Raw genomic sequence first — 24,135 nt, 5'->3', positions numbered from 1 at the left:
TGTTGTTGTCCTTTGATATTCATTACGACTAGAAATTACTGTTTAATTGAATTTACCCTCTCGATCATGATCGCTATCGGCCTGGAGGCTCCGCCAACAAGCTTGGCGTGGGCATCATGCTGCATCCTGATAATGGCAGCCCCCCGCAGGTACTCGCGAACATCCGTCACACCTATGTCTCTCCCCCGGGTGAGGGTTTTCTCCCTAAAGACACCGCTAGACATCATCGTGCGTGGGTGGTAAAGCTTGTGAAAAATGCGCTTAAAGAAGCTCGTGTTTCCGTCCAGGATGTGGATTGTATTTGTTTCACCAAGGGCCCTGGCATGGGAGCTCCCCTCCAGAGCGTTGCGGTTGCAGCTCGGATGCTGAGCCTACTATGGGGCAAGGAATTGGTCGGTGTAAATCATTGTGTCGGACGTATGTATAGCCCTAATGCCTATTGTTGTACCGCTTCTTCTAGTTCCTGTCTCGTGCATAAACCTGTTACATACTTCTTTTGGTGCCATGGCGTTAACGTTACATAGATATTGAAATGGGTAGACTCATTACAGGCTCTACCAATCCAGTTGTACTCTATGTCTCCGGAGGAAACACACAAGTAATCGCATATAGCTCACAAAGGTACCGGATCTTCGGCGAGACTCTTGATATTGCAGTGGGTAACTGCTTGGACCGGTTCGCACGAACGCTACACATCTCCAATGACCCGGCCCCGGGATATAATATTGAACAATTGGCCAAAAAGGGCAAGCAATTAGTTGATCTACCATACACTGTGAAGGGGATGGATTGCTCCTTCTCCGGGATCTTAGCCGCAGTGGATGGTCTGGCCGCGACATATGGACTAGGTGGCGAAGGGAAGGACGATGAGACCGATACCTCTCTATCTGATGGCAATGGAAAACCCACCCGTGCGGACTTGTGCTTCTCGCTCCAAGAGACTATCTTCTCCATGCTTGTTGAAACAACAGAACGCGCGATGGCGCACGTCGGCTCCAAAGAGGTTCTGATTGTCGGTGGTGTCGGTTGCAATGAGAGGTTACAGGAAATGATGGGAATCATGGCCCGCGACCGCGGAGGTAGCGTCCACGCCACAGATGAAAGATTCTGTATCGATAATGGAATCATGATCGCACAGGCTGGCTTGCTCGCATACTCGACTGGATTCAGGACGCCGTTGAAGGACTCCACATGTACGCAACGGTTCCGAACGGATGATGTGTTCGTAAAGTGGAGGGATTAATCTGCCGATATATCTATTGGATCCCCATTTGCTGAATAAAACAGACTTACGAAGTACCATGAAGACGTTGGTGTCCACGTGTTTTGCCGCTACTTTCCGCAGTCATGGAGACCGCTGCAATGTAGTGATTGCAGTATAGTATCGTTGGACTTGTATTTGAGAATTATAGATAACTATGGGAGCACCGGCTTACTTTTCAGACATTGATCCAGGGAGAAGTAGTGGTATGTAATTCATAGATGACCCAGCATCACTCCAGACCGTATTGGACCTGATCAATGCTAGCATACATTAGGCATTCGAGGTATGACCGAGAAGCATTGATGCACATACGACACAGTCGCATGACGAACAGAAAGGCAAAAGCCAAGACATGTGAAAGTTCTTATCGCTAATGATGCATCCCAAGAAACTCCGGAAGAAATGGTGATCCAAAACGCCTTCAATGAAATGAGTAGTCAAACAACTCCTGCCGAACATTCAGCCCATTACCAAGTGCTTAAAGGCTATATGCTTGGCCTTCGATGTATGTGCGTTTGTCGGTGAAAGAAAATGGGGTTAAAAGGGGGAGACATCCCATAGTCGTGGACTCGTGGACAGACATTTAGTCCAAAGATATATTGAATTTGTTGGAAAACATTCCTCGGATGTTTCAAACACGAATTGGAGTATGGAGCCAGCGGAGATTCATTAGGCGAAGAACGTTTAACAAGGTCTTGTCTAGCTAAGGAGTAATGGGCCACTCCTGACCGAACAGGGGATATGCAGTGACGTCTTGTGTGTTTATGTCTATCCCGCGATATCCCCTGTTGGCTTATACAAAATTGTCGTTACGTACTGTGGTTGCACGTCTTAGTAACCTAGCCACCAGAGATTGTTTGATTGTAGTGACTTACCTTGCGTTTGTACCTGGTTGTTGCACTGGTAGCCAGAACGCCATTTTTGATACTGCTCGTTGCCAGATGATTCAGAACAGTATGGTTGGGATAATTCAGTACGCTGCTATCGTCCTTCATTGGCGTAGTGCCGTTTAATATCGACTTTCCCAGGAACAGTGGTAGACTTGGTGGCGTAGGTGCATCGCCAATCACATTGACAGCTTGTTGGTAAGCTGGGCTCTCTTGAGTTTCATCGTCTCTGTCTAAGTCAACAAGGAACTGCGGGATTATACGACGGAAGTCTCCTTGGGGAATCTCTTCCAGCTCGTCCGGTTGATCTTCAACGGCTGATCCGGATCCAACCTGCTCAGACCCAGCTCGAGTGGGCAGGACTTGCGGAGGGTAGACTCCAGGAGGAACATTGCTTTGAGATGTTTTATCGCTCCCACTTCGTGACCGATTAGCGTCGTCGGCGCTTATTTCGATGTAATTAACGAGATGATTGGTAAAGTCTACTGCAGTGGGAAGACTGTCCGCCGCGCGCATCTCACCGTCTACGATGAATTTTAAGTGGTGGGTTCCAGGGCGGAGATTTAACCTGGTTGACATAACACCGGGGTTACTTTCACTGCTTAGTATGTGTTGCGTTAGCGGTGGAGGTTCATAGAGGCTAAACGATGTGGTCTTGCGGGTCCAATAACAGGCGATGGAAACGGATATTACCAATAGCATTGCATACCTTCTGTGGAGACGGAACTTTTTCTCCCAGTTGACAAAGGTTCCGGTGACATAAACCTTGTCGCCAGGAGCAGTCCATTCTATAATTGTGGGAACAGGCCGGCCTACACCACTGCTTGTATACGGCTCCAGTTCTTCCAAGACTTCTTCATCCTCAACGGCGGTATCGCCCAACTTCGAATCTCCCTGACCTGTCTGTTCATCGAGCAATTGATCCGCGGGAGGCGACCCCATATAAGGTGAGCCTGGCGTCGCCATGGCATCACCAATCGGTAGAGGCAATCGAGGTGGCCGCTGGAGATGTGCAGATGCGCTGTAGTAGGCATTGTGAGGTGGAGCGGACGGCGCTACAGATGTATAGTGATCATTCCTAGCACTAGTTCGTGAGGTTGGCACCTGGACGGGGTTTGACGGATCGGGGGAGCGTATGTCTATTTTCTTAGTTTCAGGCGCATACCGCGGCGCTGAGTCTGGAGCATTGCGCGATTGAAGACGCTGTTGAACCGATGCCCGATTTTGTGAAGCTGAATGACCAGTTGCAGTCTCTTTGGAGGCAGAAGGATCCGCGGCAGTGGCTTTTGCTGTGCCTGATGAAGCATTGAGCGATGGTCGGCGAGTTACTTTCTTGTCACCCGCATGGGTCGAGGGGCCCGAAGTCGGCGGAACATCTCCGGCGGGACCTTTGGAAGGGTTGTTACCCATTAGAGGCGGAGAGAAGCGAAGATGTGGGAGACAGATATAGATGAACGAAGGGGAGGAGGGGAAGGAAGTTGAGACGAGATGGACGTTATGCAGATCGGGTCGCTAGCATCAGACCGCGGTCCTCGACCGACAATGGGGGGAACACAGACTGGCAAAACAAACTAGAAGGCCCCGGAAAAATACCAAGCGTGATTTAGAGTCCAAACAGTACTGGAAATGTAAATACAGTCCTAGTAAAAACGGAGTTGAACCTCGAGTGAAGTAGCAATGATGTCGATGTCGGCGACCCCAAAGTCTGGGCCAACTTACCAGTTAGGGCTTAGGGCTCCCACCGGATGGTCGGCAGTTATCTCCGATCACCGGAAGTCGCCTGCAAAGCTGTAATTATGGCACCAATAACATGTAGTAGTCGTCGTTAGTATTCCTCGCATTCCTGTGCTGTATAGCTCATTAGCAGTGTCTTCAAGTACATGTCATACTTTTGAACTCGCTTGAAACCGGAAAAGGTCAACAGCTCGTTCAGACAAGAGTTCTTATCTATATGATTCTGCCGGGTGATACCGCCTATGGAAGCTTAATGTATCTAAGAGGAATGACAAGGATCAACTGACATCCATCAATCTTCCTCTTTCCTAGAGTCTGGTACTATCGCATAAAGAATTCTCATACATAATGAAGAACTCTCTTTGGTAGATAATAATATCTCACGGTGCATCAATGTCTTGGGTCTCAGTGATAACCGCAGTGTCGCAATGGATACTCCTATATCCTGTTACCTCTCTCATATACTACGCATATCGAATACTGCAACTATTGGCAACGCCATTGGTGAAACTGGGACAATTCGCCCTTCATTGTGCCCTCCTGCCCTTCACACTAATCTTAAAATTTGAGGTACGGAAGTATTTGGATGGCATCTTTCAATAGAGAACGATTCGCTTGGCTCCAATAGCTCAAAGGGGATGGTTATTGACATTTCTTACAGGCATTCCTGACCTTTGTCTTGGTAGCCATACTCACAGGAATATCACTGGGGCTTCTATTGTACTATACGAGTTCCTTCATTGTGGAGACTTTGAACCAATCCCTGGGGCTAACGTACCCTTTACCTCGTCCACCCAAAGCTCATCGGATCCGCACTATGAAGGGGTTGAAGGGAAATGCTCCGGAGAGAAGATATAGTCTGCTCAATGAGTACTTGGCTGGAAGCAGAAGGCAAAACAAGGAGGCTGGGCTTCTCTCTTCCACCATCTTGGAGGAGGAAGAATCCAATCAGGACTCAAATGGAGATCTCTATGACTGACAAAGAGAGACAAGGATAACTATATATCCATGTATATTAACAGGCCCTTCAATTCCGTGAAGTGTTATAAATCACATCAATCTGCATGGTCGAATCAACATTTTGAGTTGGCAGTGAATACAGAGTACTAATTCCTTGAACCTTAAAAAAAGTGGCAGCAGGCGGTATCGGAATTACCAGACCCTATCGATAAGAACTGGACCCTTTCCCCGCCGAGATAATAAATCCCAGTACCGGGCGGTCAAAAATACCATAATTTCCATGACGGAGCACACGTGGGTCCTCGCGCATGGATCAATAAACCCTGGAATTTTAGCTTGTCTGGAGTTAAATTAAATCGTGTTTCCTCATGACTTCGTATTCTGATCGCAGACCTCTTTCGTCCTCAGAGTTCTTCTCGACGTCCTCTCTTGTGTGTCCTTCGCCCCGGTCTCCCTGAATCGATTATATCATCACTTATTGTCGCATACTTGCGGCGATCTGTCTCTGATGCGCTGACGGGCTCTTCCAATACGTCACCATACCGCGATTTTCCGTTTCCCCCCTGCTGAAAAGAACTACGATTATAGAAAGAGTCTGAAAATCGACATCGACGATTGCTCCAGATCTCAGGGGAAAGGTTCTCGACCACAGAGGAAAAGAGAATAATCAAGTTACACGCAGACCGTTGAGAGAAGGGGACACAGGAAGTAGAGAGGGAGAGGGAGAGGTGAAATGGTTTTACCTCGACCCTTTTCGCGGGTGCGAACATTGCTGTTGGCGGCTGCACTCGCAGCTTTTATCACATATTCGTTCTTGCGCTGGCAGCGTATCTTCTATGCGGAACAAGCGCAATCCACGGCTACAAAGGCAGCACCATCCAACGAACCAGCCGTAGTATTGACTAAGCCGGAAGGTCATATCAGCTTCTGGCGTCAATTTCAGCCTCTTCTAGATACCTACCAGCCAAGATGTGAACCGCCACTGCGGCTGGAAATGGCACCGTCTGTTAGGTTTGAGCAAGCAAGCCCTGCCTTCCGGCCCGAGGTACTGGACATGCTGGACGATCATGTTGAGACCATGAAGCAAGCTCATACTGGGTTTGTCGAAGAGATTAAGGCGAAGCACCCATGCTACACTATGTCCCCAACACCAGAGGATTGGTTTCGACCGCTGGCGGCGAATACTTACCCGTGTTGGTCATCTCGCTTCGGATGCTTCGCAGGACAGGCTCAGAACTGCCACTCGAGGTATTCCTTGCCAATGAGGATGAATATGAGACATATATATGTGATGTGGTTCTTCCATCTCTCAATGCACGATGTGTGGTGCTTTCCCATGTCTTGGATGCTGTTCCAAAGATTATGGATATCCAGAAATACCAATTCAAACTGTTCGCCATGATGTTCTCTTCTTTTGAGGAAATCCTGTTCCTGGATGCGGACGCATTTCCCCTACATCAACCAGAGACACTCTTCGAGAACGAACCTTTCAAGTCCAAGAAAATGGTTACGTGGCCAGACTTTTGGGCGACCACAATCTCGCCATACTATTACGAGATATCATCCCAGCCTATGCCTTCAAACACCATTCGGCAATCTAGCGAATCTGGCGAAGTGCTCCTTTCCAAGAAGGCCCACATGAAGACACTCCTTCTCAGTGTTTATTATAACTTCTGGGGCCCCGAATATTACTACCCACTTTTGTCTCAAGGTGCATCCGGTGAGGGCGACAAGGAAACGTTCGTTGCAGCTGCTCTAGCTCTCGGAGAATCATACTATCAGGTTTCTGAGCCCATTTGCGCCATTGGTCACGGCACCGAGGGCGGCTTGGCTGGCTCCGCAATGGTCCAGTTTGACCCGGTTGAGGATTACGCCTTGACACAAAAAGGTGAATGGCGCGTTCATGGATCAAAGGCTCCTGCTCCCCGAGCCTTCTTCATCCATGCCAATTTCCCAAAATTCAACCCGGCTACAGTGTTCGAGAAGCAAGCCGTCAACCCGGCTTTCGCCGATGACGGTAGCTACACACGCGCATGGACTATTCCTCAAGAAGTGATTGGAAAATTTAGTACGGATGTCGAAAAGCATTTCTGGAAAGAAATTCTCTGGACAGGCTGCGAGCTCGAGAATAAATTCAGTTCCTGGAAGGGTCACAAGGGCATCTGCGCGGGAGTGAAAAAGTACTGGAATGCAATCTACATGGACAAGAAGTCTCCAAAGATATAAGCAGGCTGGAACGTCCTAGCTTGAGCGATCTTTGCAATGGTTCCTTCACCATGTCACTGCTGCGTATTTCGTCCGTGGTGAACAAATCTATCACAGTATTTGTCCCAAAACATGTTAGTGCTCACGCTGGCTATGTGGACACTGCTTTTTGCCCTGGATGACACCGCATCCTTTGTCCTTACTTCCCGTCCTTTTTTTGGCCGGGTCGAATTGATAAGACCTTCACGAACATAGTGAGTGCACAAATGTTGCCTCGGAATAAATGTGTCATTTCGAAGAACCGGCACCGCATTTATGAAACGTGATGGCGCCTCAAAACGTCCAAAGCGCGGGATACATTCCGTGTAGCCCCCAGCTTCTCCGGCTTAGAAGACTCGGGCCGCTTTGTGGAAGTTTTACACATGGTATGCTAACTGGGTCTGCTAAGAAGCAACCAAGCTTCAACTTGCCGCGGCTACCCAGGCATATACTAATGCCTTTGTTAAATTTGTATGCATATATTAGCGTCAATTAATTGGATCGGTAGTACATACACTGTAGAACTATTATTCAATAGTGATACCAGTTCTACGGTCTGTATATATATGACAGTGCTGCAATTTTATTGTACATGACTCAACCGAGTCTTCAAAACTTAGCCAGGACCTTACTCTTCTAGATCTGGAAGGTTTAATATGACAGGCAGGTTATACGTATGAAGCTCTGGCGACTACATATCCATATAACAGGTAGAGGGGCGAAGTCTGCAGTATCTTATTGTATCATGTTCTCTAGTCGTACATTATCTATATAATTTACAGGAGTTGACTTTTTGCACGGATTATAATACATGTAGGTCAAGACAGTGGCTCTCAGATCCTACGGCTTGGTCTCGATTCCTGACTTATCAACCTTCTTGATAGCCTCTTCGAACAGCTCCTTGCACCGTACTCGGCTGCCTAGTTTGGCGCACAGCAAGAAAGCACCGCTGAGTTTCCGGTGAAGACTGTAGGTCTCCTCTGGGGGAGGCGACAGGCGCTCTCGGATCATAACTGGAATAAAAGTACGGACTCTATCCGTGATAGTCTGGTTGCTGAAGTCATAGATATCCGGGGAAGAGCCCATGAATGGTTCGGCAAGAGTAGTGATGGAGGAGACATGCGCATTCACCATCGCCGACGACTCGTGACCCGTCAGGTAGCCCAGGTCAATGGAGAGACGGTGGCAAGTCTCGCGATCATTCCGGGAGGCAGCCACAAGCGTGTTAATGTATTTTGTGATAAATTCGGTGGGGTACTCGCGCGAAGCACCGAAATCAAGTAGTTCTAGACGGTTGGTCTCTGCATTATAGAGGAAGTTGGTCCAGTTCGGGTCGGTCTGCATGTATTTGAATTCAGTAATCTCGCGCAGACACAGACGCATGATCTGCGTGCCGATCCAGTCTCGTTGTTCTTGCGTGAAATCTTGGATCCTGGTAACGGCAACACCGTTCAAGCGCTCCATGGTCAAGACCTGTTTGCCCGAGGCCTCGGGAATGATTTCCGGTACCAGAAAGACCGGATCATCTTTGAGGAGTTCCTTAAAGTGCTTGCTGCATTCGGCTTCTCGGATATAGTCACATTCCCAAGCGAGTTCTGTCCGGGCATTTGCGATAGTCTTGTCCAGATACAGGCCCTTCGGGAGAAGACGAGACGCAGTGAGTAGGATCGACAAGTTGTTCAGATCCGAGTCGATAGAATCTGCCACACCTGGATATTGTACTTTGACGGCAACGGGTTGACCTGTCTTCTTTAGCACAGCTCCATGGACTTGACCGATAGAAGCTGCGGCCATTGGGACTTCATCAAAAGAGGAGAATAGATCCCGCCAGTTAGGGCCCAAGTTATCGGCTAGCACTTTGTCACGCTGAGAGGCCGGCATGTAGTCAGCTCGGTCTTGTACTCTTTGGAGAACAATTCCGATCGACTCAGGGAGCATCTTGGAGTCTAAATCAATTAGTTTTGTCCTGACAGCACAACAAAGGTGAAAGGCCTATACAAACCTTGGAAGCTCAGCATCTGGCCTAATTTGAGGGCAGCGCCACGCATCTTCGAAAGCTTAGCGACGAGGCGTTCCATGTTCCCGGGGCTGAACATGAGAGATCCAGCATCCGCGTCATTGCTGCCGGTTACTCTCCGCAAACCCTCACCAACAGCTCCAAAAGCCATCGAAGTCGCCAGTCCACTATATTGCCATAGTCTCCCTAGACGTGATGACGGAACACGCGATTCTAACATTTTATAGGTGTCTGCTTGCTTTGAATCTGCAATTACCACTGGATCTGTCTGCGCGACGCTATTAGCATAGGTATCCTTTCTTAGGATAATGACACTACGAACCTGGGACTTGGTCGAGACTATATCATCTGCAATACTACTTCCAAGTTTCTCTATGTCATCCTTCTCGGCTGAATGCGTGGATGACCCAGCAGGCTTGAGTTCGCCTCTGTTCATGTTCACATCACCTCTCCGAGAAATCGATTTGGCGACCTTAGGGCTACGAAAGAGTTGGTTCATGACCTCGTCTGGGATTTCCTGCTCTTGTGCAGGCGATGCAACCTTCTCGGCATCCACCGGCGAGTGAAATACATCCGCATTAATCTCGTTGACTAAACCCCTCTGAGTATCACTTGCAGCCTTGGGCAATTGTGTCCTAGGAAGTCCAGATGGCTCGGATCCTGCGTTCTGGGACGGTTGGTAGAACACATCCTGCTGTGGACTGACGTTCAAGTCACCCGACCTTTCATTTCCATTGTATTCCGCCTGTCGTTGTGGTCTCCTTGCGTCGTCGGCAGAGACATTCGCCGCACGGCGAGTGTCGGTCACGCTTTGGGTCTGAGCCCTCGGCGTCGATTCGGAAGGACTGGGTTCATCGAATCGCCTGGCCAAAGCTGCGGCGGCTTGAGCGGTGAGAACGAGGCCGTCGACTTGCTCCTTGATGCCCTTGGTGAGGGACGACGTTCTCGTAAACAAGTCTAACTGGCGTTGGCGCACCGCCAGGTGTTTCGTCGCAACGGACTTGGCGACATTGAGGACTTGGATAGCGTCCAGAAGACGCCTTCCTGACATAGTATAAACCCTAAAATATCAGTGTCGTCGCCAGTCTCAGTCTACTGCGCAGTAAGTCTAACGAGCTCGCATGACGAACGGGCGCAATTTGTCATAGGTTGACCAAACAGTTTGCTTCTGGCTCGATACGAGATGTTCCGAAGCCGGTCGCCGAGACCCATTTTTTGCCACCACTGACCGCCAAGATCGGGCGATTCCGATGCTTATCGGCGAACTAAATCGGCCATAGATAAGGAAGTGGCGGCCCTTCATCTGGCGCTGCGAATTTCCCTCATTCCCCATCCTATTCCTCAACTACTATACAGCTACACGCCTCAATGATCACAAAATCGAGCCCGCAGTTTCTAGAGAAAGAGATCTCTGATCTCGAATATCGTCTACAGAATGCCAAAACTCGTCTAGCGTTGGCCTCCGGTCAGGAAACTGACGGAGATTCATACTTGCCTCTTCCCAAGGGTATGCGATATGAGTTACAGGACACTGCGGCGACCAATGCTGACGTTTTTCTTCCAGATACGATTCCATTACTCTCCAGTCATGCCCTATTTCTCCTATCAGACTCTGCCCTCCCATTGGGTTCATTTGCCTATTCTAGCGGGCTCGAATCTTATCTCGCACATAATAAACCTCTTCCTCCCAAAGTCACACCCACCGCTTCCTTCCACCGCTTTCTAAAATTATCGATCACATCAATGGCAAGCACGTCCATACCATACGTTCTCGCAGCATACCGAAACCCAGAAGACCTAGAAACATTGGATAATGATATGGATGCGTCAACGCCTTGCGTAGTGGCGCAGCGAGCGAGTATTGCGCAAGGGAGGGCTTTGATCGGTGTCTGGGAACGGGCATTCCGAGGGACATATGCTTCTGGACCATTCTTAGCAGGCGATTCTGCTGCCAAGGCGGTCGAGACCATTGGGGACTTCTCAGACGCCCTTAAGTCGTGTTCTGACACGGCAGATGACTTGGGTCCCAAGGGTCACTTTGCACCCTTGTGGGGTATCGTGTGCCTGGCTATGGGCATGGATGCTCGCCAGACAGCGTATGTGTTCATGTTGAACCATGCGAAGGCAGTCTTAAGTGCAGCGGTGCGCGCCTCCGTGATGGGGCCATATCAAGCACAGGCGATTTTAGCCAGTAGAGACCTACAAGATATGATAATACAACGGATAGACCGAGAGTGGGATACGCCCGTAGAAGATGCGGGTCAAGTGGTACCGCCATTAGATCTCTGGGTCGGACGGCATGAACTCCTATACAGCAGGATATTTAATTCATAATTAATACAACTATATATAATGAATACAATTCTATAACAGTGTGCTGATTGTCTTTAGATTGTCATGGTTGACATGACTCTGATATGCTGCATTCTTCATCTCTTGCCTCATCCATAACTTCCAAGCTAATCCTACATCACATGCCCTGCTATCCCACCCAGATGCTACTCGGAACACTGCAGTGGGTATCCAAGAAAACTCCGTCCCAGAAGGGAACAAGGGAACAAGGGAACAGAAAGTTGAGAAATCAAATGAACAAGAAACCCCGAAGACCTGGAATCCGCCATTGACTGGCCAATATGCAAAGAGAAAAGAAACATGTTGAACGCCGGCCCCTCTTGGAAACCTATCCTGCTAAACCGCATAGCAAAACACCGCACCGTAACCTTTTCCATGATTCAGGGGGGACAAAAGTGGATTCGCGAAAGGCAAAGAAAAGGAAAGGGTAATAAAAGAGATAACTCGAAAAGGGGGAATTTGGGAGAATAGAACGAAGAGGGCGTAAGAAACTATGGTACAAAAAGAAATTCGCGCAATTAGGCCAAGAACAAGGATCCTAAAGGGTAATGTGCATATAGTCGTTATTTCCGAATGATCGGTTGCAATTCGGGCACTTTCGAGAACGAGAAGTAAGGCGCTCTTCGACACAGTCCTTGCAAAAAACGTGGCCGCAGGTTTTGATTGCGGTATTCTTGAAGTTCCTGCGACAAACGGTACAAAGTGCTAGCGTCTATGTTCGAGTTAGCCGTGATATCCGGTAGGCAATCGGGGAAGTAAGGTAATTTTACCCTCAGCATCTCATATTCCGATGATGAATTCCCTAGGCTCTTGTTCTTCCAATTATCCAGGCTTTTCTTGGTATCCGCAAGTGTTGCCTTCAGCCCTTCGATCTCTGTCTCGGCTTGCCGACAGGCACTGGAAGTGCTTGCCAGAGTTGCATCCTTGGACGTTGACAATGTCTTCAGTTCATTAATCTGTCCCTTTAGGCCTTCTATGACGATGCCACTCTCTGCCAACTGTTGCTGTGTAGCATGATGCTTGTTCACCATAGAGTTTAGTGCTTCCTTTGTCTCACTAACTTGCTTCTCCATGTTCGCCAACAATGAACGTGTAACGGCTTCGGATTCCTTCAACTGCGAAACAATATCTGAGCTCTTCGAGTTTTGCATTCTCAGGGTGCGCACTTCCAAGTCACGGGCCTCCTTGCTCTTCATTGCGGCGAAGTACTTTTGGTCGGCCTTGGATTTCTCGGCAGTCAAGCGCGCCACCTTTTCTTCCAACGCACTGAAATCTGTAACTTTCTGCGAAGCTAGCGTAGAGTATTTCTTGCAGGCAGTTTGCATGGAGGTTAACTCGGTGTTTAGCATGGCATATTGGCGTTCGAGTGCCTGGTACTTGGTGCGTAACTCCTCGACTGGAATATCACTAGAATCCGCTTGTGTGGCTTTTGCGTTTTCCACCTGCAAACGAAGTCGTTCAACCTCCGATTCCAGAGAAGCAATCCGAGCATTCCCGGCCTCCGCGAGTTCCTGAACCTTCAGAATAGCTGTTTTTTCTTGTTCCTGGGCAGCCTTCCGCATCTGCTGATCGGCCAACAGCTCATCACGTGCATTCCGTATCCGCGCCAAATCCGTCTCCGCTCGCATCAACTGCGCTTCCTTCTCAGCAATAACATTTTGCGTTTCTTCGTCAACCTGATTGCGGTATGCAGTGCGTTCCGATCGTAGCTTCACAGCTTCTTCGCGCAGCTGCACATTAGTTGCCTCCAAATGATTTATCCGCTTCACGACATCATCATATTGAGATCGCATTTGCTTAAACAGGTCCGTATGCGCATAATCATCATCGGTAAGTTTTGAACGCTGTCACGACAAGTCAGTTTCCAATGACTTTCGGCGGGCCATAGGAGAAGGATGGCTTACTTTGATATTCAAATCTGTGATTTGGCTCAGCAAGTTGGCATTCTCGGCCTCCAGCTTCTGCAGCTGTTCTTTCTGCTTCTCTGAGATGGCTACTAGTTTGTTGTGTGCTTCCTCTGATTCGGGGCCGCGTTCGGCACTAGGTGTCGTACCATTCGAAACCGATTGTTCCTCTCGTTGACCGGACGCACTGTCACCCCCAGGTCGCTGAGGGCCTAGGATATATTGTTTCTCCAGTTTGGCGACCGTCAAACTCCGTGCACGGTCCAACTTCTTCTCGGCTACCATGTACCGTAAGGATGCTTCTTCTAGGCTCTCTTCTAATTGTTGCTTTTCAGATAAAGCTTTGTCGAGTTCAGCGATAGTAGCCTTCTCTTCTGCTAGTTTCTTGGCGAGCTGACTCTGTAACTCAGATACTTCAGGTGGAGATTTTGGCGCATTCTTAACAAGGCGAGAGATGATGTCACGTATATCATTAGACCGTGATTTCAGATGTTTCTCAAAGTTGTCGACATCGTCGAATGATAAAGAACTTTGAAATATGGGCCTATCTTCCTTGGTATCCTCCGCAGCGCCCAGGAGCAGTTTGACCTCATCAATCAACTTTTGGAACTGTTAGTTGGTGGCACCACCATGACATGGACCGTTGATCTACAGACCTGATTATACCATGTATCGATGACGCGTAGGTGTTCATTATGGCGAGTAGCGGCTTTCGACATTTCCTTCAATTTAGCCTCCAGGGAGACCTTCTCACGCTTGTACTCCTGCATTTGGCGCCATATCGCATCCTTCTGGAATCGCTATTGTTGGGACCAAGAGTTAGTATTGAATACTGTAGCCAACGACGTGGTGGGCTCTGCGTTCGAGGGGTATATAAAGCCCCCCTGGAATGATATAATCCTACTACGTCGGCTAACGCTAAACTCACCTCCAACTCGTCTTTCCATGGCATATCAGCATCTGGGTGAGGCTTGCTACCACCATTGACAGAAGTCGCTTGCTTCTTCAATGGTGGTGCCGAATCATTGTGATCAGACGTGGCGGCTCTCTTCCGGTCTTCCATCTTGACGAAACCGGACTCGGAAGATGCGACGGGGGATGCTTCGGCGGCCGGCATCAGTGGCTAAAAAGGCATAAGGAGAGTAAAGCCGTCACCACTGAGCAGCAACGATATAGTAGTGGGAGCCGCAACAGTGTCCGACCGTAAGAAGAGGGTGACGTTGTTAGGATGGAGGGATGAAAGCAGTCAAGATAAGCAAGATTGGTTGAATCCAGGAGGATTTTCGGCCTGGGAATTAGTGCCGCCCTAGCGCCTCCCACGTGACCGCGCCCACTTTCCCCAGGAGTTCAAGGAACGGCAGCATCTAGACTTTTGCCTGCATTGTCATCGATCTTCCTCGACTACGACGATTGTCAACTCAAGTATTCGGACTAAAACCCCTCCCCGGCTTCGCCTCTTCCCACCCCGCCTTCAGCTATGACTGACATCGGTGACAATGAAGTCCTTCTCGAGTTCTGCAATTAGTAAGTCACTTTGCGCTACTGCATCTTCTGTCCGCGTCTTTCATTATTTCTTTGCGCTAATGACCCTCAACGACAGATAAGTCGGGCAAGAAATTCGCCCCCAAGGCGCCCGTCCGACGCGCCGCCCCAGCTCCGGCTGCAGCTCCGAGAAGACCTAGTGCCACTTCTCAGGTATCGGCCTCTCAAACTCCTCAGCCGCCTACACAAACTGCAACTCCCGAACCTGCTTCGACTGCCGAGCCTTCTCCTTCTCTTGAGACACCAGCTCCAGACACAGCGATTCCTCATGAAAATGACGTGGCGCCAACACCGCCAGCGACAGCAACAGCCACAGCCACAGCAACACCCAAGGCTGCCGCTACGGCGATCTCAATTCCTCGTCCAAAGCGAAAGCCTTCTTTCTCCGCATTTACCCTTTCACAGCCTCCTAACGCAGCCCCCGCCGAGTCCACGCCACTACCTTCCATTGAAGTAGCGCCTGATGAATCGAGGGAAGGTCGAGCCCCGGCAGAAGAGTCTCGAGTCTCGGAGACTCGAGCTAACGAGGAACCATCTCTGGTCGCTGAAACCCCGGCCGAAACCCGGCCCTCCAAGCGTCCAAAGACAACTGCTGAACCTTCGACCCCAGGTTTGGAGCCTCAGCAGCCCACCGGGCCTCCTCAGCTAGCTACCCCGCCAGCTACGCAGACCTCGACGAATGAGGAGACTACGGAGAGTCGGGATACCACAGAATCGCAGCCTCCCGCGGAACAAAACCGAAAGACAACAAAGTCAAGAAAACGGAAGCCGTCTAAAGATGTCAATGGTGGAGATACGACGACCAGGGCGAAAGAAAGGAAGCCTCGAGCTGCTCGTAAGAAGCGCGAACCGACCCCTGAAGGCTCTGAGGCTGTGCAGATTGCGCCTGGTATTGTCAAGATGTCGGAACTGTGCAAAGACTTACGGACCGGGAAGATATCTAAGCGAGAAACCGAACTGCGTCAAATGGAGCTGGCTGAGCTGGAACGCAAGCAGAAAGCGCAACAGGATGGGGATACTGAGCAGACCCCTATCAAAGAGAACGAAAGTGCAGCGCCGCCAGCATTGGAAACAAGCAATTCGGGCGACCAAAAGTCACAGAACGGACCAGTCATGAGAATCGTGAACGGGGAGATTGTGCTCGATGCGGCATCGCTACAAGTCGACCGTCATGCGGATGCAGCAAGAAATGCCGGGGACCTGGAGGATGTTGTAGAAAACTCTCTTACCCGAAAAGTCAATCAGGCTTCATTTGGAAAGCGCTCCAAAACCGAATCTTGGGATGAAGAAATGACGGATTTGTTTTATCGAGGGCTGCGCATGTTCGGCACTGACTTTATGATGATCAGCAAACTATTTCCGGGAAGGTCCAGGCGCCAGATCAAGTTGAAGTTCAACAATGAAGAACGCCGTGACCCGGGGCGGATAAAGGACACACTGCTAGGGCCGCGGGAAGCTGTTGACATTACGACCTACTCAGAGATGACCAACACCATCTATGACGACCCCAAGATCATTCAGCAGGAACTCGATGAGGAGAAGAAACGGATTGAGGATCAGCATGCGAAAGAAAAGCAGGCTCAAGAGGAGCTGACTAACAATCCAGACGGTGCCGCGGATGCTAATCATTCTTCAGGGCAAGACCAAGGCACTGCACCTGTCAAGAGCAAGCGCAATAGCAGAAAGCAGGCCGCTAAGAATATGAACGGTGGAAACGAAGAAATTCTGGGCACTATTGATGACTTTCCTTGAAATATAATGCTTCTTGTGATTGATATGATTTAGACTGTGTTGGTATCTAATGTGACAGTGACGATAGGCGTTTGCGGCGTTTCCGATATCCCTAATCCGGTGTTGTTGTCCCGGTGTCTGGCGAGAGGTTCAGTCCTACTACTGTTTGCTCTGCCTTCATATCCTTATACTTCCTTCTACGATTTCCCGGCCTAGTTGCCGTTCAGATCGGTCTGCTCCGTTTCTTCGCGGGTCATGGCGTTTCATTCCTGGCTCATGGACTGGATTTCCCTTTGTCTAGCATGGTTTCAGGCAAATCGCTAGAGTAATATATAACTTGTTGCGCGAACCATTTGAAGCCCCTAAGATACATCTTGTCCCATATCACCGACGCCTTGTGGAACCAAACCCTGTACTTGTAGTCGGAGTCGAGAACCGAGGAGAACGAGACCGCGAGCTGCCTTCGCCAGGATCATTTGCATCATTCCATCTGCCGAAGGAGGTCGTTCGTCGGCTAGCAGAAGGATATTCGCGGCGATTTCTGCTTCCATATTGATAGCCAGCCGCAGCACCACCCAGGGCACCTGTCCAGAAGCCGGGCCTCCAGCCCTGTCCAGCAGGCGCCGACGCGAAAGAACTACTATCCGGGCAGCTGCTATATGGTGGTGGAGGCCCAGGATATGGACCTCCACCTCCTCCTCCTCCTCCTCCACCACCACCAAACCCACGACCAGGAGAACGGCCTCTTCGGTTTCCTCGCGAACCGCAACATGCTCCACATATCGCTACCAGAATCACAAAAAAGCCACACCCATAAACATAAAGAAGAGTATATCTACTAAACCCGTACCATCCCCTTTGTTATTCGACGGCATTCTAGGCCAAGTTTCTTCGCGTACACGTCCAAATTTCCGTTCCCCAAGTTCCGTCAACAAGAGTCGGTACTCTACACCACAGCTGCCTTTCAGTACCCACTTGTCATCTGCATTTCGGTATCCCTCGCAGACAACATCTGTTGAGCCAAGCTTGAACTCTTGGGGGAGTGATGCGGTACAGGTCCACTGGACGTCTTCTTCATCATAGTCGTAGCCTGCGTTGGTGCACCGCATTACATCAATGGGATATAGGTCACATATCCTCTTAGATGGCCCGGTGCATTTTAACTGGGGAATGGGATCCACACGACGAGAGGTTGTGAGGCGATTCCCGCGCAGAGTCAACGTCTGCACATTAGAGAGAAGGATGGCATTGTTGCCTGGAGGATTCCTGCCATATGAGAGGACAGGAAGCACAAGAAGGAGGAAAGACAGGAGTGCCTGTAAGTTTATTGAATACATAGTTAGAGAGTAAACTAAGCAATGACAGCTGGCTGGCTTCGCGAAAAGATTGACGAGAAGTGGAGCTTTTGTATACGTGGTAGCTGTGGCGGCGTTTAGTTTACGGGCATGTTGACAGCTGTCATTATCCACTAGGCAGGGCAACAGACGTGTCTTTGGTGTGAAATTTCTGAAAATCGCCGTAGTGAAGAAAAGGACTTCCTCCGAAACTGGAGACTAAGTGGGTATATTACCCTTTGTCCCTGACTGCCTGCTCATTGTTGTGTTTTTCTGGTCGAGAACAAGAAACGATAGGTGTGATAATCAATGCGATAAGGAGATCTGGCGCTAGTCCCGACTAGTCCAGAGTCTAAATTAAATTGCGAGCGGAAGTTCAAACCCTCCAAACCTCTTCTACTAACGCTGGTGCAGCAATGGGTGATGAGCAGTCATTAAGGTCGACAGTGGCTGAAAATGACATTTCAGCAAAGTGCGCTCTTGATTTTCCCAATGTACAATTCTTTTCATTTTCAGCTAACCGTGACAATTTGATTAGATGAGCCCTCGGCCGTTCCGGCGCAATCCTCGTACGTCATTTGGATAGATGCCCTGACAATTGCTCGAATGATAAACTGATGAGGCGATCAAGTCTATCCTTCACTCAGGGATTCCTTCTAGGACAGCTCTCCGTGGTACTGCTAATTGGTGCCTTCATCAAGTTCTTCATCTTCGGCGAAGCTCCTCCACCGCCGTCCCGCGGCCTTTCTCACCGCGCTTCAACCCACAGACGCTCCAATTCGATCTACTCCATAAACCCTAATGAAGGAACATCTAGATCGCTGAGAGAAAAACCGTCCACGTCTAACGTCCTTCGTCCGGTGCCGTCATCCTCTACCAACACTCGATCCATTCTTCGGAAAACCTACTACAGCGCTATACCTACAAACCCCTCGGGAAAGCATGGCCGCCATAGGATCCATCATTCCTCGCATCAGCCGGAATCACTGGATTGGTTCAATGTATTGATCGCACAAACTATTGCGCAGTATAGGCAAACGGCGTACTTGCTGAAAGATGACCCTACATCCTCGATCCTCAGTTCGCTGACTGCCGCCTTGAACAACCCAGAAAAGAAGCCTTCCTTCATAGACAAGATCGCGGTGACGGATATATCCCTGGGCGAAGAGTTTCCAATATTCAGCAATTGTCGCATCATTGCTGTGGACGATCCCAACTCTGACGGCGGAAGGCTTCAGGCATTGTTGGACGTCGACCTGAGTGATGACAATCTCTCTATTGCTGTAGAGACCTCCCTTCTGTTGAACTACCCCAAACCTTGCTCGGCCATTCTTCCAGTGGCTCTATCTATCTCCGTTGTACGGTTTTCAGGGACATTATGCATATCTCTGGTCCCAGCATCCACGCCTCCCCTTCACACACCGTCACCCTCACCGTCACCCCCCACTGCAGATGGGGCTGCTAATACACGAACACACCCTACTAATGGGTCAGGAGAGCCTGCTCAGGAGCCCCCTAATGCACAAGAAGACTCTCCACCAAAAACCAGCCCGAAAAGCAACGTCGCGTTCTCATTCCTTCCTGACTATCGACTCGACCTCTCGGTGCGGTCACTCATTGGCTCCCGTAGCAGGCTTCAGGATGTACCCAAAGTCGCTCAATTGGTGGAAGCCCGTGTTCACTCATGGTTTGAGGAACGTGTGGTAGAGCCCCGAGTGCAAGTGGTAGGCTTGCCCGATCTCTGGCCTCGCATGGGCCGGACAGGCGTACGGACAGGGGAGGACTCTGAAACTGGCTCTAACGCAGCGTCACGGTCCGCTATGTCTGCCGATATGGGGAATCCACTTCGAGCCGAGGACATCGGTAGGGAACCAGATGGGTTGAGATTCCGAGGACTGGGGCAACGGCCACCGTTCGACACTGTCTCACGAACGAGTAGCTCCAATGTCGAGACAGGCGGATTTCGCAGCCATAGCATGACCCGAGAGGGAAGCCGTGGTGGCATGAGTGATGACTTTCAAATGCCTGGCACTTTACCTGGAGGTGCGGCCGCTAACTAATGACTTAATCTTGCTGATGTATACTAACATATTTTTACACAAAGAGGATCTTTTTGCGTAATAAACGCATGTTTTTTTTTTGTGTACTACTGTGCATAGCGAAACCGAATGCTCGTCATGAATCTCATTGCTCTGATATATACACATTCAATCGTCAAATGTAGCTATGCCAATTACCTGGAAAGATGTAGAACGAAACAAATCGAGCCATCCCGTAATCCATGCTTTGGCCCTGAACCTATCAAAAACCCGTTTAGTTTGCAGCTACAGCAGCTGTGTTGAGAGTTCCAAGATATGTCTTCCGGTGGGGGTTGGTATCAACCTCTTCGCTACGGTTCAGAGGCGTCCACTTAGGCTCTTCCTGGAAGAGACGCATAGCCTTGACATACTACAGGTATATGGTCAGCAGCCTGACGGAATTAAAGACAACTGACACAAACTCACGTTCTTCTCATCGGTTGTGAATCGGTGGTAGATACCGGCAGGAAGGATGATTAGGTCGTCCTTGCTAAGCTGGATACGGATCCATTCATCCTCCTGACCGCGCACATCAAAGTAACCTTCACCATCGCGGATGTACCGGATTTCCTCATCCTCGTGGAGATGTTCAGCAAAGAACATCTTCACCTTAGACTCGTACACGTCGCCCATGGCCTGTGGAGAAACGCACACCTCATCACGGTTCTTATATCCGCGCTCCTTGGCCAAAGTATTGACGGACTCGATATTGGGGTAGTGGCGGTAGAAAACACCGATGGAAGCGAGGTAGTCTTCGGAGACAGTACGGCCAGAGTCGTGGGGCTCGCGCTGGTCACCCTGTTACAAGATTAGCTACCGTCCTCCTATTGCGATCATGACGGCGTCCAGGAATGCCTTCGGAGTTGTCGAACTTACCGGCTTGTTGTCGTACCAGTATGCCTTCATCGTGACTTGTGGGTCTGACTTTGTTTCAAAGATTACAATGGAGCAGCGTTTCCAATGTCCTGTGGAGAGAAGATACTTCAGGAACAGAAGAGCAGCAGAGGATGAATCAAGAAAAAAAAGGACCGCAAGCCAATGGTCCGCGGGGTTGAGAAAATCGAGCCCCGCAATTGGCCAACGATTGCGCAACGACGGAGGCCTCTGGCCTCACCGCCCTCGGAGTTAACGGCCATAGTGTAACTGCACGTGATACCTGACAGCCATATTTTCTGTTTAGTTGGTCGGAGATCGAAATTCGTTCTGCGATTTGACTATCCACCATATACCCCGTCATCATGGCTTTTCGGGTGCGGTCAGTGACTCTTCAACGATGGAGTCACGGTTCTCGCTCCCGACTGCTGGGCTCAGTTCGCGGCCTGGCCACCGTCTCGGATGGCTCACGGTATGCCCTTGTTTTGCCTATCCTTTTCAGGGTTCTTCATTTAGTTCATGGTGCTAACGCTCCTGATGTAGACCATATGATGTCGTCGTTATTGGAGGTGGACACGCTGGTTCGGAAGCCTGCGCTGCTGCAGCTCGCTCGGGTGCTCGCACTGCATTGATCACACCCTCGCTCTCTAACATCGGCGTATGCTCGTGCAACCCAAGCTTTGGAGGAATTGGAAAGGGCACAATGATCCGAGAGGTTGACGCAATGGACGGTGTTGCAGGACGCATAATCGACAAAGCGGGTATCATGTTCCGGATTCTCAACAGATCGAAGGGACCTGCAGTTTGGGGCCCTCGCGCTCAAATCGATCGTGACCTGTACAAAAGATACATGCAAGAAGAGCTACTCGCAACGGAAGGGCTGAGTGTTGTGGAGGGGAAAGTTGCAGATATAGTGGTGTCAAAAGAGGGTGTGGAGGATGTGCCGGGTGCGCAGGGCAAAATCGTCGGAGTAAGGCTGGAGTCTGGGGAGGTCATACCTACTAGCCGAGTGGTGATCACAACGGGGACCTTCTTGGGCGGAGAAATCCATATCGGAATGACTGTATACCCGTCGGGCCGCATGGGTGAGGCCGCCACGTTTGGACTAAGCAAGTCCCTTCGTGAGGCTGGGTTCCAGCTTGGTCGTCTGAAGACTGGGACTCCTCCTCGACTGGATGCCAAGACGATCGATTTCAAATCCCTTGAGGTTCAGAAAGGCGACTCACCACCGCAACCATTTTCCTACCTCAACAATACGGTTGACGTCGGTGACGAAGGTCAACTCAATTGTTGGATGACGCATACCAACGAGGCCTCTCACGAAATTATCCGTGCCAACTTGGATAAATCCATTCACATTCGCGAAACTGTCAGAGGGCCGAGGTACTGCCCTTCTCTTGAGTCAAAGATCATCCGTTTTAAGGACAAGGAGCGACATCTCATCTGGCTGGAACCAGAGGGATTTGCGCCCAACGATGTTATTTATCCTAATGGAATTTCTATGACTGTTCCGGAAGACGCTCAGTTCGCTATGCTACGGACTATCCGCGGATTGGAAAATGTGCGCATGCTTCAACCAGGATACGGAGTGGAATACGACTACATCGATCCTCGTAACCTCTGGCCTACTCTGGAAACGAAACTGATCAGTGGGCTTTACCTCGCTGGCCAGATCAACGGGACCACCGGATACGAAGAAGCCACGGGACAAGGAATCATTGCCGGTACCAACGCCGGTCTCTCCGCCCAAGGCCGGTCGCCACTCACGCTTACTCGGTCAGACGGGTTTATTGGAATCATGATCGACGATCTCATCACCAAGGGTGTATCTGAGCCCTACCGTATGTTCACAACGCGGAGCGAGTACCGTATCTCTACGAGATCAGACAATGCGGATCTACGCCTAACACGAAAGGCTCGCGACGCGGGTGTCGTCTCCGACAAACGCTGGCGACATTTCACCGACACCGAGGCGCAGATCAACGAGCTCCAGACTCTTCTCGCCAACACAAGAATGTCCTCCAACGCATGGTCTCGTAAAGGCTTCAAGGCCCGAGTAGACACCTCTATCCGTTCAGCACTGGACCTCCTCTGCCTTGACGAAGTCGAAATTGATGCCTTAATCCCGCACATCGAGTCCCCCTCCGGAAAAGTCTACACCCCCTCTTCCTTTGCCCCAGAAATCCGAACCCGCGTTGCTATCGAACGCCGGTACGCCCCCTACGTCGCACGACAAGAGACAGCAGTTCGCAAGTTCCTGCAGGACGAAAGCCTACTCCTCCCCCCTGACTTGGACTACTCCAAGGTGCAAGGCATCAGCACAGAGGAAAAACAGGCTCTCGAGCGTGTCCGACCCGTCAGCGTTGGTATGGCCCGCCGGATTGAAGGTGTCACTCCCGCAGGTGCCTTACGGTTACTTGCTCATGTCCGGAGATCCGGCCCACCACCTGCGAGTGAGAACTTAGAAGAGACACCAGATGACATCCTCCAACAAGCTCCTTAGATTGAGAACTTAATCTGGTACATAATCACACACACCACTTACGAAGATGCACAGTTTGCAGTTCTATTCTAGATATTCAGCGGCAAACAGACCGGGCGCAATGGACGGGTTCAGGGATAGGTGTCTGATATGGTAGGGCTTGCTTTGCATCTGGCCTTTGGGGGCAATAATCCGGAGAAATATGTACATTATTCTGTATTTTTTTATTTCAGCTTTTTTCTCTTGGTTGATTCTGACGGGTCACAGGCGTGCACATATTTATAGGAATCACCTCATCTCATCATGTACAATAACACTATAGATAAACCATTGAAGATACCTTTTTATGTTATTCTAGAACAGCTTTTGATCACCACTTACTCGAGGGCGTTAATAAATCCAAAAAAAAGCACTCACGCTGAACTGAAAATACAGTTACAACCCACATGCAAACCGCTTCCTATATGTAAGATAGATGCCTAACTAATGTACATGTGACATACGCGTATTGGTGCGATATACTCAATTAGACTTCTTCGCGCTGGCCCTTGCCAGACGCTTTTGTACTTCTTCCTTTGTAAGAATCTTGACTGCGTCTCTAGAGAAGACGTAGCTCATTCCGGACCAGATGGTGGTGGCAGCGACGAGGTATCTAAATTCTTTTTGTTAGTTTTCCATTCAGTTGGAAAGGATTATGTGTGGTACAAAATCAATACAGATACGGAGAAATAAA

The 24,135-nt window shown here is 49.8% G+C and overlaps 12 protein-coding genes across 12 annotated transcripts; 7 read left to right on the top strand and 5 right to left on the bottom strand.

Moving 5' to 3' along the window:
* Positions 1–116: 116 nt before the first annotated feature.
* Positions 117–1,243, top strand: kae1 (O-sialoglycoprotein endopeptidase; the record flags this gene model as incomplete). The annotated part of the gene is made up of 2 exons (XM_015554155.1): positions 117–417; positions 525–1,243. The coding sequence occupies 2 exons, from the start codon at positions 117–119 to the stop codon at positions 1,241–1,243; spliced, it is 1,020 nt and encodes a 339-aa protein (XP_015402777.1).
* A 789-nt stretch (positions 1,244–2,032) lies between these two features.
* Positions 2,033–3,561, bottom strand: ANOM_008898 (putative Snf1 kinase complex beta-subunit Gal83; the record flags this gene model as incomplete). The annotated part of the gene is made up of 3 exons (XM_015554154.1): positions 2,033–2,080; positions 2,140–2,749; positions 2,861–3,561. The coding sequence occupies 3 exons, from the start codon at positions 3,559–3,561 to the stop codon at positions 2,033–2,035; spliced, it is 1,359 nt and encodes a 452-aa protein (XP_015402776.1).
* A 717-nt stretch (positions 3,562–4,278) lies between these two features.
* ANOM_008897 (uncharacterized protein) lies at positions 4,279–4,864 on the top strand (the record flags this gene model as incomplete). Its single annotated transcript, XM_015554153.1, has 2 exons — positions 4,279–4,455; positions 4,547–4,864. 2 exons carry the CDS (start codon positions 4,279–4,281, stop codon positions 4,862–4,864), a joined length of 495 nt encoding a protein of 164 aa, XP_015402775.1.
* Positions 4,865–5,578: 714 nt separating this feature from the next.
* Positions 5,579–7,071, top strand: ANOM_008896 (alpha-mannosyltransferase; the record flags this gene model as incomplete). The annotated part of the gene is made up of 2 exons (XM_015554152.1): positions 5,579–5,943; positions 6,000–7,071. 2 exons carry the CDS (start codon positions 5,579–5,581, stop codon positions 7,069–7,071), a joined length of 1,437 nt encoding a protein of 478 aa, XP_015402774.1.
* An 858-nt stretch (positions 7,072–7,929) lies between these two features.
* Positions 7,930–10,166, bottom strand: ANOM_008895 (protein kinase COQ8; the record flags this gene model as incomplete). Its single annotated transcript, XM_015554151.1, has 2 exons — positions 9,092–10,166; positions 7,930–9,035 (listed from the first exon to the last, which is right to left on the bottom strand). The coding sequence occupies exons 1-2, from the start codon at positions 10,155–10,157 to the stop codon at positions 7,930–7,932; spliced, it is 2,172 nt and encodes a 723-aa protein (XP_015402773.1). The 5' UTR covers positions 10,158–10,166.
* Positions 10,167–10,474: 308 nt separating this feature from the next.
* Positions 10,475–11,440, top strand: ANOM_008894 (urease accessory protein UreF; the record flags this gene model as incomplete). The annotated part of the gene is made up of 1 exon (XM_015554150.1): positions 10,475–11,440. The coding sequence occupies one exon, from the start codon at positions 10,475–10,477 to the stop codon at positions 11,438–11,440; it is 966 nt and encodes a 321-aa protein (XP_015402772.1).
* Positions 11,441–12,021: 581 nt separating this feature from the next.
* ANOM_008893 (E3 ubiquitin-protein ligase BRE1) lies at positions 12,022–14,479 on the bottom strand (the record flags this gene model as incomplete). The annotated part of the gene is made up of 4 exons (XM_015554149.1): positions 12,022–13,302; positions 13,363–13,962; positions 14,019–14,162; positions 14,291–14,479. 4 exons carry the CDS (start codon positions 14,477–14,479, stop codon positions 12,022–12,024), a joined length of 2,214 nt encoding a protein of 737 aa, XP_015402771.1.
* Positions 14,480–14,858: 379 nt separating this feature from the next.
* Positions 14,859–16,656, top strand: ANOM_008892 (transcription factor TFIIIB subunit BDP1; the record flags this gene model as incomplete). Its single annotated transcript, XM_015554148.1, has 2 exons — positions 14,859–14,886; positions 14,963–16,656. The coding sequence occupies 2 exons, from the start codon at positions 14,859–14,861 to the stop codon at positions 16,654–16,656; spliced, it is 1,722 nt and encodes a 573-aa protein (XP_015402770.1).
* Positions 16,657–16,997: 341 nt separating this feature from the next.
* ANOM_008891 (DUF1183 domain protein) lies at positions 16,998–17,972 on the bottom strand (the record flags this gene model as incomplete). Its single annotated transcript, XM_015554147.1, has 2 exons — positions 16,998–17,420; positions 17,535–17,972. 2 exons carry the CDS (start codon positions 17,970–17,972, stop codon positions 16,998–17,000), a joined length of 861 nt encoding a protein of 286 aa, XP_015402769.1.
* A 453-nt stretch (positions 17,973–18,425) lies between these two features.
* Positions 18,426–20,029, top strand: mmm1 (ERMES complex subunit MMM1; the record flags this gene model as incomplete). Its single annotated transcript, XM_015554146.1, has 3 exons — positions 18,426–18,441; positions 18,508–18,538; positions 18,601–20,029. The coding sequence occupies 3 exons, from the start codon at positions 18,426–18,428 to the stop codon at positions 20,027–20,029; spliced, it is 1,476 nt and encodes a 491-aa protein (XP_015402768.1).
* A 128-nt stretch (positions 20,030–20,157) lies between these two features.
* ANOM_008889 (acireductone dioxygenase (Ni2+-requiring)) lies at positions 20,158–21,030 on the bottom strand. Its single transcript, XM_015554145.1, has 3 exons — positions 20,924–21,030; positions 20,474–20,845; positions 20,158–20,417 (listed from the first exon to the last, which is right to left on the bottom strand). The coding sequence occupies exons 1-3, from the start codon at positions 20,951–20,953 to the stop codon at positions 20,283–20,285; spliced, it is 537 nt and encodes a 178-aa protein (XP_015402779.1). The 5' UTR covers positions 20,954–21,030; the 3' UTR covers positions 20,158–20,282.
* Positions 21,031–21,285: 255 nt separating this feature from the next.
* ANOM_008888 (tRNA modification protein MTO1) lies at positions 21,286–23,423 on the top strand (the record flags this gene model as incomplete). Its single annotated transcript, XM_015554144.1, has 2 exons — positions 21,286–21,392; positions 21,464–23,423. 2 exons carry the CDS (start codon positions 21,286–21,288, stop codon positions 23,421–23,423), a joined length of 2,067 nt encoding a protein of 688 aa, XP_015402780.1.
* Between the last annotated feature and the right edge of the window lie 712 nt (positions 23,424–24,135).

This window comes from Aspergillus nomiae (assembly GCF_001204775.2).
Source record: "Aspergillus nomiae NRRL 13137 chromosome Unknown contig00403, whole genome shotgun sequence".
Classification (NCBI taxonomy): Eukaryota; Fungi; Ascomycota; class Eurotiomycetes; order Eurotiales; family Aspergillaceae; genus Aspergillus; species Aspergillus nomiae.
This window is presented reverse-complemented; position numbering and strand designations above follow the sequence as displayed.